This window comes from Macaca mulatta, chromosome 10 (assembly GCF_049350105.2).
Source record: "Macaca mulatta isolate MMU2019108-1 chromosome 10, T2T-MMU8v2.0, whole genome shotgun sequence".
Lineage (NCBI taxonomy): Eukaryota > Metazoa > Chordata > Mammalia > Primates > Cercopithecidae > Macaca > Macaca mulatta.
The window spans coordinates 64134777-64153484 of NC_133415.1; the positions used below are offsets into that span (position 1 = coordinate 64134777).

At 45.2% G+C, this 18708-nt stretch overlaps 1 protein-coding gene across 15 annotated transcripts in view; it reads right to left on the reverse strand.

Annotated features, from left to right (window-relative positions):
* The window catches only part of RIN2 (Ras and Rab interactor 2), a 254564-nt gene that overhangs the window by 108597 nt on the left and 127259 nt on the right, over positions 1–18708 (reverse strand). For 6 of the 15 annotated variants that reach the window (XM_015149571.3, XM_077951116.1, XM_077951113.1 and 3 more), the window contains one exon: positions 7948–8040. In XM_015149571.3, the coding sequence (XP_015005057.1) occupies positions 7948–8004 (57 nt within the window). In that variant the 5' untranslated portion in view covers positions 8005–8040. Of the gene's footprint in view, positions 1–7947; positions 8041–8181; positions 9262–9307; positions 9657–10823; positions 11415–18708 lie in introns of those variants that run through there. The other 9 variants (XM_001091075.5, XM_077951115.1, XM_077951114.1 and 6 more) reach the window with 7 other exon arrangements.

Below are 18708 nucleotides of genomic sequence, written 5' to 3' on the forward strand. Positions count from 1 at the left end.
CCAGTGCAGGAGGTCATGTGGGGCCAGGAAGCCACAGGGCAAGTCAGACCAGGTCTGACTCCCATCTCTGCTGTATCCTAAACTGGACCTCAGTTTCCCCATCTGTAAAAGGAAGGGATTTAGACCAGCTAAACTTTTGCTGTCCAGTCTGGTGGCTGCCGGCCACATGTGGATACTGAGCACTTAAAAATGTAGCTGGTCTGGCTGGGTGTGACGACTCACACCTGGAATCCCAGCACTTTGGGAGGCTGAGGCAGGAAGACCACTCGAGGTCAGGAATTAAAGAGCAGCCTGCCAACATGGTGGAATCCCGTCTCTACTAAAAATACAAAACAAGTTAGCCGGGCGTGGTGGCAGTTCATCTGTAATCCCAGCTACTCAGGAGGCTGAGGCAGGAGAATCACTTGAACCCAGGAGGCAGAGGTTGTAGTGAGCAGAGATTGTGCCACTGCACTCCAGTCTGGGCGACAGAGAGAGACTCTGTCTCAAAAATAATAACAGCAACAACAACAACAACAACAACAACAACAACAAAATGTAGTTGGTCTGAATTGAGACATGCTGAGTGTAAAATACACACGGTTTCAAAGACATGCAATAATACATGTTTTCAAATAACATGTACAAAATAAATATATACCAATTTTGTCAATATAAAAGTGGTAAAAAAAGAATGTAAAATAGCTGATTAATACTTTTTTATATCTATCATTTGTTGACATGATATTTTAGATATACTAGGTCAAATAAAATATATTATTAAAATTAATTCTACTTGTTTTCCTTTTAAAGTTTAAAATGTGACAACTAGAATGCTTAAAATTACATCCGCGGCTTACATTGTTTTCTATGGGACAGCGGTGCTGTAGGTGTCAGTGTCTTTGAAGAATTTATTTATGGAAAACAAAAGACATATCCACATACAGGTGTGAGGCACGCTTTGCAATACTATTACGAGTAAATTGTCACTGTGCCAGTCGCTGTGACTAAATCTCTCCTCGCCCTGCTGTTTCCACTGCAAGGTGCTGAGAGACCTGTGGGCTGATACACTGTGGGGATGTGGACTCACTGGACAGTGGGCAGGTGACACTCTGTCTACTCACAGTCCAGGGGATCTGCTGGAAGGCCAAGGGGCAACATTCATCTCTATGGCTTTTGAGCATCCAGAGACCCATGTAAGGATTTGCTCAATGAAATTACTGACTAGCAGGAGTTAGAGGCCAGTCTGGCCCACATGAAGAAACCCCGTCCCTATTAAAATTACAAAAAATTAGCTGGTTGTGGTGGCGCATGCCTGTGATCCCAGTCACTCAGGAGGCTGAGGCAGGAGAATCGCTTGAACCTGGGAACCGGAGGCTGCAGTGAGTCGAGATCATGTGATTGCACTCCAGCCTGGGCAACAGAGCAAGACTTTATCTCAAAAAAGAAAAAAGAAAGCAAAAGAAAGAAAGAAAGAAAGAAATTACTAAAATGTGGTTTTTGATTCTATCCATTATTTTTCATGCCTCTGCAATCTCTGTCCATAGTACATTGTTATTGTGCATGCAGATGAATGAATTTCCACTTATCTGGAAATAAAAAATCTGAAAACTCCATTGCTGGGAATCCCGGAGGCCTGAGATGTGCAGTTGTATCAGTTCTGGATGATTGAAAAATTTTGCTTGGCAGGCAGAATTTTTGAAAATTGAATACTTTTTCAAATGCCAAGAAGAGACCAATAGTTAAGGGAACTCATCTGAGGTCCAGTGAATCATCACCCGCTGGTCCATCTATTTGGTATAGCCAGATTTCAGCCATGTGTTTTCTTCAAAGCTAGTCGCAGTTCTAGTCTTTGTGGTGTCAGAGAGCTCTTCTGTTATTCTCTGAAATACAGTGACAGGTTTTCTGTTTCTGAAACACAATCATGATGCACCTTCTTATCCAACCTGTGAGACATGACCAAAGAGGGCCTCTCACATTGGGCCCTTGAATGACCCCAGTTGGTTTGTGAACCTAGGTTCAGAGACACTTCTGCAGTATGAATGGTTTTGAGGCCCAGGACAGTAGGATCCCTGTAAGCTAAAATACATTTTCTTCTTGGTCTAGTAAGAACAACTCTCACCCCGTCCCAGAGGCCAAGGGAGGTTAGAAGGCGGCCACTTAGAAAGGGGGTACTCTACACACTCGAGGCTGGTGAGGGCAGGCTTGCTCAGGAAGCCCCAAGGTATGCTGGTAAGAAACTAGAACTGTTGACCGGCAGTTCACACTGGTTCTCTTCTGGCACCATTCTTTGCTGTAAGAGGATCCCTCTCAGGATCAGGGCCATGAGGACAAAAGGAAAGAACAAATCCCTTATGGCAGATATATGAATTTGAAGTTTATTTCCTGGCACTGCATTGAGACCACAGCTAGACCTTCATACATAACATTTCTCCCACAGTTTGATCTTCAGACCAAACTGAAGGAAGATACCAGCTCAGCCCGTGTGAGCTCTGTTGTCAGTGGATAAAGTGGGTCTAAAGCCTGGAACGGTGGTTGGGAGGCTGATGGTGGGAAGTGGTAAGGGAGGGGGGGTGGTAGCAAGGCTGGAGGCCGGGATTGGTGGGTTTGGACCCCAGGAGAGACTCACGATGCTACAGAGGCAGGACCGGTGGAGGAAGAGTTCGGGGAAAGTGGAAGCACAGCCTGAAAATCTTTGAATGTCAAGGTGAAGGGTTCAGACTTGGTCCTGAGCCAGCAAGGAGCCAGGATCTTCAAGCAGGTGACATGGATCAGTAGAAACATGTACAGTGTTGGTGTGGGTGGATTACAGGCATCATTTATCATGCCCACAATGGAACAATGAGAACCAAATGAACGAATGAGAACCCAAACTGGTTGGGGAGGATAATGACGAAAAAGAGGTCCAATGATTGCCTTCCAATTATTTATGCTTTACACAAAGTCACATGAGCACTAATAGCCAAGTGGATATAGGACAGGAAAGAAGGGCAAGGACAGGATATAGGACAGGAAAGGTGGATATAGGACAGGAAAGGTGGGTATAGGACAGGAAAGAAAGGCAAGGACTTTGGAGAAATGAAGAGGATTTGGGCCAGGGGTGGTGGCTCATGCCTGTAATCCCAGGGCTTTGGGAGGCCAAGGCAGGATGATTGCTTGAAGCTAGGAGTTTGAGACCAGCCTGGGCAACACAGAGAACCCATCTCTATTTTTTTAAATAGAGAAGTTATTAAAAAAAAAAAAAGAAAGAGGAGGATTTGCCAGCATTGGGAGCCTGGATGGTAAGGGGAGTGGGGGTGGCTTGGGGGAAGCTATGGGATTCAGGGAAAGGGGGGATCAAAGATAACTTTGAGCATCTGTGCCCCTAATTCAAGACTACCAATAGCTTTCCCTGCCTAGATGACATCTTTCTTAAACTCTTTCATTCAATACACCTTTGAAATCTGATAGCAGTAGGTGTTTACATTTATTACTTAAAAGCAGGTCACTTTGGCTACCATGTCCAGGGTGTTACCCCTTCTCCCCTACCATGTGTTTTGTTGTTGTTGTTGTTGTTTTTTGAGACACAGTCTTGCTCTGTTGGCCAGGCTGGAGTGCGGTGGCACCATCTTGGCTCAGTGCAACCTCCATCTCCTGGGTTCAAGCCATTCTCCTGCCTCAGCCTCCTGAGTAGCTGGGATTACAGGCGCCCATCACCACGCCTGGCTAATTTTTATATTTTTAGTAGAGACAGGGTTTCACCATGTTGTCCAGGCTGGTCTCAAACTCCTGACCTCAAGTGATCTGCTCGCCTCAGCCTCCCAAAATGCTACAATTTACAGGCGTGAGCCACAGCACCCAGCCATGCCATGTGTTTTGTGGAGCAGGAAGATACTATTTTTCCCAGAGGGTTGTGGAAAATTAACAATGGTGCTGTGAGTGACTGGAAAATGGGTTGATCTGCATAGGATGGATGTGGCTGGAACTTCCGTGATGCGATTCCACAGTAACTACGGGGCATCTCAGTGATCCCAGAATGCTCACATAATCTGTGTGTTATCCACACACTTCACCTATCTGAGTCATGTCCATGAGCCAGGACAGATGGGAAACCACAAATCAAGGCTCGCTACTAGTGGTTAGCAACTCTGGTTTAGAAACACAAACTGGATGGGGAGGACAATGATGAAAAAGAGGTCCAATGGTTGCCTTCCAATTATCTGTGCTTTACACAAAGTCACATGAGCACTAATAGCCAAGAGAGGTATAATACTCATGTGGAATTCAGCTGTGAGCCAAGAATGTGACCAGGAAACCTCACGCTTTATGAAAGCATCCTCTTCAGTTGTACGGCATCACTGGTGTCTGCTGAGAAGTGTGTTGTAGTAGCATCAAGAGTCACTCCAAACCTTAGCTCCAACCACCTTCCTAAATGGTATAATGTCAACCTCAGCTCTCAAGTCAAAGGCCGCTTCCTCAGGAAAGATTTCTCTGCAACCCCAGATTAGTTATATACTCTCAGCACTCCTTTTACATCTCCCATGAAGCTTTTTTTAAAAACGATTTATAATTATGTGTCTGCTGCTGTGATTATTTGATTAATATCTTTATTTGCTACCAGACTGAAAGCTCCTTGAGGTTAGGGGCAGCTTTTGCTTTTTCTCTCCCTGGCCACGTACAAAGCTTGGCTGCTCATGGGTGCTTAACAGGTGAGAACTGAAATAAAGCATGGTGAGTCAGAGCAGGGCCAGTGGGTCCCAGAAGGTGCCCACTGGGTGACAACCCATCTCAGCACTGAACTCCCCTCCAGCTTGTTACAAATGAACGTGCAAAGAGTCAGCACTGAATATCCAAAGGGCAGTTTACTTCTCACAGATAATTACATGTGAATGCTGGTGACTAATTATGGAATAGTCACAGCAAAGAATAACCATGTCTAGAAGGAAGAGGAAGGAGGTGGGTGTGGTGGCTCACACCTATAATCCCAGCACTTTGGGAGGCCAGGGTGGAAGGACTGCTTGAGCCCGGGAGTTCCAAGAAAGAAATAGGAAAGAAAGAAGTATAAACTAACTATATCATTTACATGGAGCATCTGACTTAAATAAATTAAAAAATTTAAACTCTGCCAAAAACACAAAATTACAGACAAGTTAAATAGTGCAGGCGCCTTTGCCAATATTTGCACGGGTATTTGACCCAGGAGAGGTTACGTGACAGGTCTCACCCTTGGCGGGGTCAGGCAGGCCTCTCACCTCTCACCTGATTGGTTCTTTCCTACAGCGTAGCCCAGAAATACAAGTCAATGACTTAACTGCTGTCCCACTGGAAATTCAAATAAAAACAAATGTGATTTTCTTAGAACTGCAGGAAAAACTGGCCACAGTGGACTTGGTGATAGGTGGTATATTGGGCTCCACAGGGCACCTTCCTAAGAAATGTTCAAAGGCAACTTTGTACTCCATTTTCTTCTTCTTCTTCTTCTTCTTCTTCTTCTTCTTCTTCTTCTTCTTCTTCTTCTTCTTCTTCTTCTTCTTCTTCTTCTTCTTCTTGTTCTTTTTTTTTTGGAGATGGAGTCTCGCTTTGTCACACAGGCTGGAGTGCAGGGGTGCAATCTCGCCTCACTGCAAGCTCCGCCTTCCGGGTTCACGCCATTCTCCTGCCTCAGCCTCCCGAGTAGCTGGGACTACAGGCGCCCGCCACCACGCCTGGCTAATTTTTTGTATTTTAGTAGAGACGAGGTTTCACCGTGTTAGCCAGGATGGTCTCAATCTCCTGACCTCGTGATCCTCCCGCCTTGGCCTCCCAAAGTGCTGGGATTACAGGCGTGAGCCACCGCACCCGGCCCTTTTTGTTTGTTTGTTTATAGATGGAGTCTTGCTCTGTTGCCCAGGCTGGAGTGCAGTGGTGTGATCTTGGCTCACTGCAACCTCCGCCTCCCAGGTTCAAACGATTCTCCTGCCTCAGCCTCCTAAGTAGCTGGGATTACAGGTGCAGGCCACCACACCCAGCTAAGTTTTGTATTTTTGGTAGAGATGGGGTTTCGCCATGTTGGCCAGGCTAGTCTCAAGCTCCTGACCTCAAGTGATCCGCCCACCTCGGCCTCCCAAAGTGCTGGGATCACAGGCGTGAACCACCGTGGCAGGCCTCCATTTTCTTCTTTTGCCTTGACTTTAAAATCTAACTGCTATGTAAGATACAGCTCCAGTGTGCTTCCTGACCATCATAAGGTGGTAATTATGGACTAGTCAATATTTAGGCTGATCTAGACAGTGCTTTGGGTTAAGGAGAGGTTTTGGATCATCCCTCTTAACAGGGGAAAATAAATATCTCAGCATCAGATGCAACCTGGAGGATGACAATCGGGCAATCTGGTGGGCTTAACTCTTGATCTACAGGGGACTTGAGGAGCTCCTTGCTCTCATCTGCCTCCTGTGGGTGGAGGTTATACAGGTTTGATCAAAACTGAGTAAATCATTTGAGAATTGAGATTGTCTGCAAAGCTTAACGATTAGGATTGATAATTGAGACCATCTGTGTCAACATAACTTAACTCTTTCTTCCAGGATCTTCTTGCCCAGAAAATTAAGGCTGTAAACCAATAAATAACTTCACTGTTTGCTGCAGGAAATGTCTACACAATAATTTGTCCTGGCAAACAATTTTGTTCACCTGGGAAAACAGCTCACTTATCAAACAAGGGTTTACTTGTCAAGAGCCACTTCAATATCCTAGTCTTGCTGTATCCACCAATCCCAAGCTATTGTGGCATAGACGTCACCGAAATCAAATTAGTTCTCCACCTTGAAAAATGCAGCTTGAAGGACTTGGACCTAGATCCCGGAATCCTATAAATCTGCCTCTTAATCTCCCCTGGCTTAGGCATGAATAAGACTGTGTCCTGGTGATGTTCTTCCTTATTTCAGTAAATCTCATGAACTTTGCTTTATCAGTAGGTTCTTCTGATGGACTTTTTTTGTAGAGTCAACAGTTGACACCATATATCAGTTTTGGTCTCTTGGAAACAGGAAACATACAAATAAATGTTAATAGATACTTCCATCCCATAAAGGTTGGTTAATTGTTAAACATAGTCACTTGTCCTCAGTAATAAAATCTCCTCCATCTTCCTCCTCTGGGGACAAGACCTGGTGTTGGAACACCTGCCTATGACAGATTTCAAGTGCATATTTTACTTCCATTTTTCTACCTTTTTAAACATAATTCTGTATTTTCAAAATTTTCTATACTGAGGATGCCTTAATTCGAGGGCGAATGAAAGGAAACAAAGCAAAAAGCCACAAGAGGGGAATTGATTCCCAAGTGTAAATTAGAAGCGACCACCAAGTCTTCATTAAATACACACACACAGAGTACATAAAACACCCATTTAAAATCTTATCTCATTAAGCTCGCAAGGTAATTTAGTCCCATTAACATCAATATGAACACAGAAGAGTTAGACAGTTGTAATCGTGCTTTCTCGTTATCATAAGAAGCCTTTGGGGATGCTTGATAAAATATTCCAGAAAATAATATTTCATCATTCTAAGGTGAGGCCCAGGAAGCTGTTTTTGTTTTTGTTTTTGTTTTTGTTTTGAAGCCCTTCAGTGATTCATACAAACAAGCCAAGGAGAGAACACATGGACGACAGCACTGATTCACTGGAAAGCAAAGTCCAGCGTCCACCATAAAACCCTGCAGCTGGAAAAGGACAAACTGAGCAGCTCTCAGATAAAGACAGCCTCATCTGTCTTGCGCAGCGCGGCCCCTGTCCGTGCCCAAGTCCCGTGCCTGTATGAAAGCACTAAATCACAGACCCCGCAACCTGTTATAAGCCCTGGTAACAATCAGCGGCCAGGCTCAGGCAAGCTCCCTTAGCCGGCGCTGGCTGAGAGAGCAGACTTCCCTCAGCAGCTCCACGGAGCACCGCAGCTCCCAGGCTAAGGCAGCAAGCCGACGATTTGAGATCCCAATCAAGGCTTCTTTTACCTTAAAGAAACTTCCTCGCTTGTCCAGACCGCGGGCGCCCATGGTCCAAGCTGACATTTCCCCCAGCGGGGCTCCACTGCACGCCGGGGACTCCTGAAGGTAGAGACATTTTTAATGGTTAGTCCAGCCTGTAGGAAATTCCTTTCTAAGCCACAGAACACTCACAACAACAGTCCTGCCAAGATCTTTTTCCGTCAACAACACAGTGCCATTTATTTCTCACCAAGCCCTTACATCTCCCTTCAGCCCAATTTCCTGTCCCCACCAGCACAGTTCCTAGACGGCCCCACCTCGCCAGCCCACCTCCCACCGCTGCCGCTGACGTAGAAGGTCCTTGGGACTCCAGGAAGCATAATGATTACTTTGTGTTTGACCTCGCGCTGAAATGTGAATGGAACCAATATTAGATGTGCCCATCATCTGCTCTGAAAGCTTATAGATTGACTGTGGCTGATCACAGAGGGACAGCTGAAGAAGGAGGTTCTGTACATCCCAGGAAATCCTGCTGGAAGGGGGTGAGGTCATCCTTAGTTCTGCAGGCCTCTCCCCCAGGCAAGGTCAACAGAAGGGCACTGGGAAGTAATCGCTCTAGTTTTCCCTTAGAAATCAGAAATATTTGGATAAAATCCTGTCACTGTATACAGGGATCAGTTCACGGAAGAGGACAACATGAAAACAGCTTCACAATCATCCAAAAAAGGGGAGTTGAACGTAGAGGAAAACTTAGAGGCAGGGTAACAACACAGTTCTGAATTCCAACTGCGGCTTTTGGGGCTTGGAATTTCCCCTGCTAGGGCATCAGATCCCAATAATTCTCCCCTTTGGGCCACAAAGCCTTCAACATTCAGTTCTAAGTTAAACATATATGCACCTCTGCCAGCTGACCTGGCTCAGGCCTTTGTGCATTAAAGGGAGCACCCCCAGACCCTTCCTTATCCAGTGACTGTCCCAGGATCTAGTATAAAACCACCCTGTCCTTCCTCATTCATCCCTTCTCGCCATGACATGCACAGGATGTAGCTCATGCCAACCGTGACGGACACAGAGGAGGGCCAGTGAAGGAAATAGTGAGACTGTCTCTTGCACCATCAAGGAATATTCAAAGTGGTTCAGCTGCAGGGCTGGGTAGGCACCGAAGCTAAGGCAGCTGCTGCTGCAGGTTCACTGAGGCTGTTTCATTATTAGCTGAGTGGCAGAGAGCCAGCGACACAAACAGGACATTGAGGGCGACGGTTAGGGATGTTTCAACAAGTGGAAAAGCATGAATTTATAGCTGAGAAGTGCATATGAGTGAGTGAGCAAGGATCTTTGCAGGGAGGTTTTTTTTCGGCCCCATGATTTGCCCCCTGCTTGCACTCACAGTGAGTGGTGATGACCTCTGCACGGAATCCCATCTAGAAAACAAGAATGACACAGAGCATCCCACCCCTCCTTCCAGAACCATCGTCTCTTTGTGTCATTGCTCCGTGCTGTGGCCACTTTAAAGATTCGACGGTGTCTTCCCTGTGTTTCTTTCCACTTGTGATCCTGCTGGGATGAAGGCCAACGTTCCAGAAACCTCCTGAGAAGGCAGTGTGTGATTTGCTGACTCTAGAAGTTCAGGTTCGGGGTTCATCACTCATTAGCAAAGGCCACAGGTTGGAGCGACTCCAGAAAGAAATCACAGTGCCGTGCTCAGAACTAGGGGCGGAATGGAGCCACCCTGTCACCTTGGGGAGCAAACCATGACCTGTTTAGACCCAGAAGCACACACATAAAAAAGCATACCCTGCTTTAAGCCAGGCCTAATGTCTGGAATTCTTTTTATGTCAGACTTTTTTTCGGCAGGGGATTTGATGTCACCTGGCAGTTCAGGAATTGCGAAAAGACAGCCAAGACTTCATTCCTCATCCAGACTTAAGTTTCTTTGTTCTGTTCTGAAGTTTTCCATATACAAACTCTTTCTGATGAGCCACGGCAGGCAGGGAATTTTGCCTATAGCATTGGAGCAGTTTAGGTTCCAGAAGTGTACTAGTTTATTTTAATTAGCTGCCTGAAACCTGCATGTGCACACTTTCACCTCCAGCAGTCCTCAGTTCACCATCCAGTTTGGATTCTGCTCAGGGCAGGCAGATCCATCACATTTCAAAAGATGCAGGTGGCATCTCTCCTTCATAAGCTGCTCCAAGAGGGAAATGAGAGCAGGTGACAGGAACACACCACCAGGTGCAGCAGCACGTACCTCCCACAGGATTAAATGCTGGGGGCCATCCAATAGTTCAAGCAGACAGTACATAGCTCATATTATTTTAAAAAATAAAGTTCTTGATCAGAAAAATAAAGTTCTTGGTCTGTGCAGTGGCTCATGACCAGCATTTTGGGAAGCCAAGGTGGGAGAATCACTTGAACCCAGGAGTTTGAGACTAGTCTGGGCAACATAGCGAGACCTTGTCTCTACAAAAAATTAAAAAAAAAAAAAATTAGATGGGCGTGGTGGCATGCTCCTGTAGCCCCAGCTACTCAGGAGGGAGGATCACTTGAGCCCAGGAGGTTGAGGCTACAGTGAGCCATGATCACACCACTGCACTTCAGCCTAGGCGACAGAGTAACACTCTGTCTCAAAAAAAAAAAAAAAAGAAAAGAAAAGAAAAGTTCTTAAGGGCCCCAAAGAAGTTCTGGTTTAAAATCTTTCCGTAGTAGCTATAGTTAGCTATAGTTTTCTTCCCCAAACCATAACCTTAGACACCTTGACTCAATATTGCCAGCAATCTAATACAATTTAAAACAATAACTTCTTTTCACCTGCGGTTCCCCATGCCTCCCCACAGATGTCACCCCAGCAGCTTCTTCCTAAAACCACCCCAGTAACAGGCTGGACTAAGAAACAAAAAGGGTACCGTAGTTTGAGAGGCTGTGAAATTCCTCCAGACTTGTACCGGTTGGAAGCGTGTTCTTTTCCTGGCTTCCCTGAAGGGTAAAGTGGATTCTTGAGAAAATGAGTCCAACACGTCTGGTAGATCTTTCCAGATACTAGCTAAAAGCTAGCAAAAAAAAAAAAAAAAAAAAAAAAAGAGAAGAAGGAGGCAGCCCTCATAGGACTCAGGACACTGCAAACATTTGGGAGCTGCCAAGCCTTTTCAACAACACCACTGAAAGAATGTAAACGGAGCTGGTCGCTTTGGTCGGCACTAATGGACAAAGGCAGGAAGTGACTATTCCTCATTCTCCCAGAGACACCAGCCTCTGTCACTTTATAGTAAACTTAGTGGTGGCTTTCCGTGTGGCCCCAAGAGCGACCGCTGTGGTAAAGCAAAGTCTGTCCTTAAAAAACAGAAAGGATTCCTGCGTCCCTTGGCTGGGTTCCAGGCTGCGCTGCCTGCTTGCTATGTGAGACCGCTGGAGGCTGGTTCTCCAACCCATTCTACCGACAGCCACTGAGGCCAGGAGCTGAGGCCGCCACCTGGACCCTGGCTGTGGGCTGGCCGACTGGGGTTGAAACACAGAGTCCCCGATTTCCAGTTCACTGATCAATGGAACTGGGTTGAGTCACGGGCACTTTTCCAGTTTTTGCTGTGCTGGGCCACAGGCCAGATCTTGGCAAGATAGAGAGCTCGAGAAGCATTAAGGACAGGACTGTTCCCTCCTCTTCCCTCCCCGCTCGCCCCTTCCCCGCCCACCTCTACTCTCCCTTCTCCACCCTTCCCATCCCATCTCCTCTGCTCCTCTTTTCTTCTCTTAATTTCTTTAGTCCAAAGTAACGTTCCTATTTTGAGTCAAGGATTTTATTTTATTAATTGACCAGTAAAAATTGTATATATTTATGGTATACAACATGACATCTTGAAATACATAGGTATACAAATTGCAGAATGGCTAAGTGAAGCTAATTAACATATGTATTACCTCATATGCTTTTTACTTGTCCTGAGTGCACTTGCGCACTTAAAATCTCCTCTCTTTGAAAATTTTCTTTTCTTTTCTTTTTACTTTTTTTTTGGGAGGGGTGGGGGACAGGGTCTTACTTTGTTGCCCAGGCTGCAGTGCAGTGGCATGATCTCAGCTCACTGCAGCTTCCACCTCCAGGGTTCAAGGGATTCTCCTGCCTCAGCCTCCCAAGTAGCCAGGATTACAGGCGTGCACCATCATGCCTGGCTAATTTTTGTATTTTTTGGTAGATATGGGGTTTTACCACGTTGGCCAGGCTGGTCTTGAACTCCTGACCTCAAGTGATCTGCCTGCCTCGGCCTCCCAAAGTGTTGGGATTATAGGCATGAGCCACTGCGCCCGGCCGCAATTTTCAAATATGCAATACATTGGTTTTGACTACAGTCACCGTGTTGCACAATACAGCTCTTGGACTTATTCCTCCTTCTGAACTGAAAGTTTGTATCCTTTGACCAACATCAGCCCAATCTCTTCTCCCCTTGCCCCCACCCCAGCTTTCTATTTTATCCTATTTTATTTACTTTAGGTTACAAGTGCAAACCCACAAGAGAAGCAGCAAAAGCAATTATATTGTATTCCACTACTCACAGGTCTGACTTAAAAGACACTTAGGGTACTCAAGTCCTGGATTCTCGAATCCGCACTGCCTGAGGTTGGCTATAGAAGCTTTCTATTCACAGCCTCCAGTTTCTCTTTCTAGCTGTTGAATGAGGCGAGGCAGCACTGACTTCAGTCTCAGTGAACAAGACCTCGTTACTGTAATTATTTTACAGTCAAATTGACCAAAATAGGAAAAAGTGACTCACCCTAGGGGACCTGTCAGGTCAAGTCCGAATCTAAGTAATGTATCTCACTTTTTTGCCTGGCCCCTTAATGAGCTCCCAGGGAGACAGGTCATCTCTCCTTTTAATGCTTTTTGTTTTTTTCTAAGAGAGGTAGGAGGAAGTGGAGGTGGCTGTGTGTCTGGGTCCAGGGAAGTTCTCTGAATATTTCCATAATTATCTTTGTATTACCCAATATTTTACACGTTGGACAGAAAAATGTTATTCCAGGATCGGACTTGACAATTTGAACTATGTGAATTAAAAGAAATTTTTCAAGTGTCTTGGATCACTGCTTGAGACAGGTTTTCCCTTGCCCAACAGTCATTTTTTAAAAAAATGTTAAGTTTGAAGGTCACGAAAACTTTTCATTGAAAAGAGAAGCTAATTTATGAGAAAGAAAGAAGTCATATGCAAAGAACTGTATTCCCAGCCCCCTTACTCAGCAACAGTGTTTTAATTTTAATTTTAATTATTGTTTTTGAGACAGGGTCTCACTCTGTTGCCCAGGCTGGAGTGCATTGCTGCAGTCACGGTCACTGCACCTCCACCTCCTGGGCTAAAGTGATTCTCCCGCCTCAGTCTCCCAAAAGCTGAGACTACCAGTGTGTGCCACCACATTCAACTCATCTTTTTATTTTTATTCTGTAGAGACCAGGTCTCCCTCCCTATGTTGCCCAGGCTGGTCTCAAACTCCTGGCCTCAAGCAATCCTTCCACCTTGGCGTCCCAAAGTGCTGGGATTACAGGAGTAAACCACTACGCCTGGTTCTAATCCTATTTAAAAACTATTGTTGGCCGAGTGCTGTGGCTCATGCCTATATCCCGATAATCCTAAGCACTTTAGGAGGCCAAGGCAGAAGGATTGCTTGAGGCCAGGAGTTTGAGACCAGCCTGGACAATATAGTGAGACCCTATCTTTAACATAAAAAAATTAAAAAGTATTTAAAAAATGGAATTAGGAACAATATCCAGTGCCTCAATTTTGCTGAGAGTAACCTTTTTTTTTTTTTTTTAACAAGGTGCTGTGGAGTGGGGTGGGTAAAACTGATTTCTGCCACTTACAGGACTGGCCTGTAAATGGGGCTAATTCCATTGGAAGTCCATCCCTTCTTTCCTTGGAAAACTGGTTCACCAACTCATAGAAACTCTCACCACGTCCACACCACAGAAGCCCTGCTGGTGCCCATGTAGCTACTGGCCATGTGGCCACCCGAGGGCAACAGGCAGCTCCTCTGCTGGTTAGAAAGTCCTCCTTTTCTGGCTGGACATGGTGGCTCATGCCTGTAATCCCAGCACTTTGGGAGGCTGAGATGGGAGGATCACTTGAGGTCAGGAGTTCAAGATCAGCCCAGGCAACATAGGGAGACCCTGTCTCTACAAATAATAATAAAAGCATGAGCCAGGCATGGTGGTGTGTGCCTAGGGTCCCAGCTACTTGGGAAGCTGAAGCAGGAGGACTGCCTGAGCCCAGGAAGTCAAAGGTGCTGGGAGCCATTATCGCTCCACTGCACTCCAGCCTGGGTAACAGAGTGAGACCAGGGGAAAAAAAAAAGTCCTCCCTTTATAGAGTAGGAAACTTCTCTCATCTCCTAGCCAATGCCCTCGTTTTTCCCCTTGGGCCATTTAAGAATTAGCCTCCTGCGGCATCCTTCTTCCCCACCCCTGCAGGCATCCCTTATTCCTCTCTTGACTGATGACTTCTCCTGCACCCGTGGCCCAGGCCTCAGGGCTGATGGACTCTACTCACTTGGAATATGACTGAGCATGGAAAGAGGGGTAGCTATCCCTTGGCTCCCACAAGGTCATTGAAAAGTCTATATACAGTTGACCCTTGAACAATGGATGGGGTAAGGGTTCTGAGCCCCCGAGCTGTCAAAAATCTGAGTACAACTTTTAACTCCCCAAAACTTAACTACAAAGAGCCTACGATTGATCAGAGAAGCCTTGCTGATAACACAAACAGCCAATTAACACATATGTTATGCATTCATAAGATATTTAGCATTTTCTTAATTTGTTCAGTATTTCTAGGCTACACAACTTGTGTGTTTTTTTCAGATTGGTGCAAATCTCCCCCAGAAGTGTTTATTGAAAAAATTTGTGTATACATGGACTAGTGCAGTTTGAAAACCTATGTTGTTCAAGGGTCAACAATATTTCCAAACCTCCTCACTCGAAAAGCTCCACGTGATCAGTGGTCACACAACAAACGCGTGCAGTAACTTCATACGATACAATGCAGAAGTGTCATAAGCCAACTCAGCTCTTAATCCACAGAATCCCATGGACAAAGAAGCCACACACTCTGGGACTTCCTCAGGGTCTACTCATCAACCTGTTAGCACTTGAGTTTAGAGCTTTCTTTTCCAAGGTTCTCTGTCTATGATGGTAAAAGAGTCTATGTAGGTGATTATTTTTCATTAGAGGTTGTAATCTGGCAGCTTTTGGATTGAGTCCACACTGCAGGCACAATATATTAAGTAATGCATTTATTTATTTATTTATTTATTTATTTTGAGACAGAGTCTTGCTCTGTTGCCCAGACTGGAGTGCAGTGGCGCCATCTTGGCTCACTGCAACTTCTACCTCCGGGGTTCAAGTGATTCTTGTGCCTCAGCCTCCCAGGTAGCTGGGACTACAGGTGTGCACCACCATGCCCAGCTAATTTTTGTATTTATAGAAGAGACAGGGTTTCACCGTGTTGGCTGGACTGCTCTTGAACTCCTGGCCTCAAGTGATCTGCCAGCCTTGGCCTCCCAGTGCTGGGATAACAGGTGTGAACCGTTGTGCCCTGCCTGCATTTAAAATGTTTCTGAATTAACTGTCTCCAGATCCCAAGACAGAGATTCATGCCCAGGTAGTTTCTCAGTGGTGACTTCAGGTAACACTTGTAGGGTATGGGATTGTGACAAAGGGAAGGGAGGGCAACCAATACAAGGTGCATAACCAAGCAAGGAACCACTGTGAGCAGTGGACTCTAGTCCCTCAGGGGAGCCCTGGGAGTCAGTGACAGCCATGCATCCGAACTGTCTCAAGTGAGGCAAGTGGAGAGCTGAGGTATTTGTCCACCAACTCTCCTGAGTCATTGACTGACAGCTGCTTCCAGAGGGTCTTAGTTCACCAGAACTTCCAGCAAGTCCCTGCATGGGTAGAATGGGCTCTAGCAGCCAAAGAGAGCCCTCATATAAAGGTGGCAGCTGGCAATCAGGGCAGCGTGCATGGGGATGCTATATCCAGGAATATGCGAAGGACTGGGTGCAGTTGGCCACTTTACAAAATCAGAACACTGCACATCAAATGTAGATGTCAGGCTTCTCTGGCCACCCTGAGTTATCCTTCCAGCATGGCCCCAGATGGCTCACTCTGAGGATTCTGTTAGGCAGAATGCAGGTCCTTCCAGTTGACCAGGGCCTGTGGACCTGCTCTCCTCACTCAGATGCCCTGTGTGAGTGAAAGGGACTCACCCCTGTGCCCGATCTGTAGCAGGTGTGATTCTGCCCGGCCCTACCCTCAACTGATTGGACTGGGGATGGACAATGGCCCAGACTAGAGTTAAGAGTCACAGAGTAAGTGCTTATGCCTGAAAGCTGGATTTGAAACTGAAGGAAACTAAAATATTTCACCCCAAAATATACTTCTTTGACATCTTTCAAGATGGCTATTCAGAAGGGCTGGAAATCTAAGAATAGCTAAAAAGCTGTCTTTTCTGGGGATGCAGCCAGGTTTCCTCTGAGGTCCTCCCCTGTCCAGATGTAGGAAAGATGAACTGAGAGGCTGGCACCATCAAAGGTGGGAAAGAACCATTTCCCATCTCTTCTTTCTGAGAGCTGCTACCCGGGAGGTTTCCTCTGCCTGATGAGACCACCTTTGCTAGCCAGGCCTCCTCTTCTGCCCCTCTCATCACCTATTTTGCCACCATCCAAAATCCATTCTTTCTGTAACCTCGAGATGGCATACAAGCTTCTGAGCCCCATAGCGGGGTGGGGGTGACCACTCTGTAGTTCTCCCTTGGGCATGTTAATAAATGTTTGTGCCATTTCTCCTCTTAACCTGCCTTTTGTCGGTCAATCTTTCATCCAGCCTTCAGAGAGTGAAGGGGAAATTTCTCCTTGGCTCCTACAAACTCATATGACAGCTCAATTTATGGGGAACAGATACCTTGAGTGAATAGATATGAGAGACCATTGGACCACAGGATGTGTGTGGCAGTGGTGAAGGTTAAATGTGCAATGAAGAGTCTTGAGCCTTTTGGATAGACTTATATTCCCTTCCATCAAACGCATTTTGACCAGGACAGCATCCGAAGGATGAAGGACACCATGAGTTCTCAGAGGCAGGCAGAACTTTGAGATGTTTACTATCATCCAATCAGATGTTTACTTCAAAGATCTTGGAATCAACTAAAGCCCACACTGATAAAGAAGAAGCCCACCAAACCAAAACAGCACTTGCAGCTGTCACCTCTGACGGGGTTTCTTAGATGAATACAGTAGAGGGAGACCTGTGGACCATCTGAGGGAAGATGCTTCAACTTAGGGATGACGAAGATGGACAAGAGCCATACTTTGATCTCTCCTGTCACCCCGCAAAGGTGAGTGGAGGCTTTGCTATGTTTCCCCCTCTCTCTCTTTTTAAGTTTCTGACTTGAATGAAATGCAATTAATTCTGTTTTTCTGATTGTGGGGCAGTCACGGACTGTTGTAAAAATGTTTTTACGTTGTTATTTATATCTGGTCTTTGTGACCTCAAAGGATATTTTAACTTCATGTTTAATAAACACTGATATTTAAATTGGAATTATACCAATATTGATAATTTTCATGGAGAACGTATTTTCCCAAGCAAACCATCTTAACTCATTGGCCCTTTCTCTTAAACAGTACAGTTAAATTGCTTAAAACTTTTCTGAGTTCTATTTTAATTTTGTATCTTTCTTCTTTTCTAATATAAGAACTTAAAGCTGTTAAGGATTCTATGTTTTGTTTTAAAAACTTTATAGTTTTAGCTTTTTTTTAATTTTTTTGAGATGGAGTTTCACTCTTGTTGCCCAGGCTGGAGTGCAGTGGCACGGTCTCAGCTCACCGTAACCTCCACCTCCCGAGTTCAAACGACTCTCCTACCTCAGTCTCCCGAGTAGCTGGGATTACAGGCGCCCACCACCACACCTGGCTAATTTTGTATTTTTAGTAGAGATGGGGTTTTGCCATGTTGGTCAGGCTGGTCTTGAACTCCTGACCTCAGGTGATCTGCCTGCCTTGGCCTCCCAAAGTGCTGGGATTACAGGTGTGAGCCACCGCACCCGATCAGTTTTAGCTTTTATGCATAGATCTATGATCCATCTCAAATTAATTTTTGTGTGTGGTATGAAGGTTGAGAGTCTGTTTTTTCATAAAGCTATTCAGTTAATTTTAATTTTATAGAAAATAGTTTCAGGAATGAATACTTCCCTTGTAAACTTTGTAAAAGAGAAGTGATAGATCCAAAGTATTTTTGTCTTCATGAAACTTTACCGTTGAAGGTTCCTGCCCTGTGAGGTGTTGGCTGTTTTCATTATTTCTATGAAGTTCCAAATTTTCTGGGTTACATTTGGAATGTCCGAATTTTGTAAGATTGATGCTTCTGTCACTTTTTAGTACATAACAAGTGTGACTGTCCACAGTTAGGGACAGCTGTCATCAGGTTTTCTTCTATCAGTATCATTTTTCTCAGACCAAGTTTTTTTCACTTTCCAAAATTACAAACAAGATATAATTCATCAATTCATGTTTGGATCTATCACAAATTCTGTTGAGTGCATCTTCACCCATTTCATTTTGAAATGGCTACAATACTAGTGATTTTGTAATTCTTAGACAGTCAGTAAGGAAAGTAGAAGCAATTCCACAGAAACTCTAGGAATATTCTTTGGCCCAGCAATGGAGTACTGAAATTCTAAACATAATACTGTTTATTCTATCAATGTTTTTGTTTTGTTTACTAACAGCCTATGTCATCAGTGGAGTAAAGAACTAAAC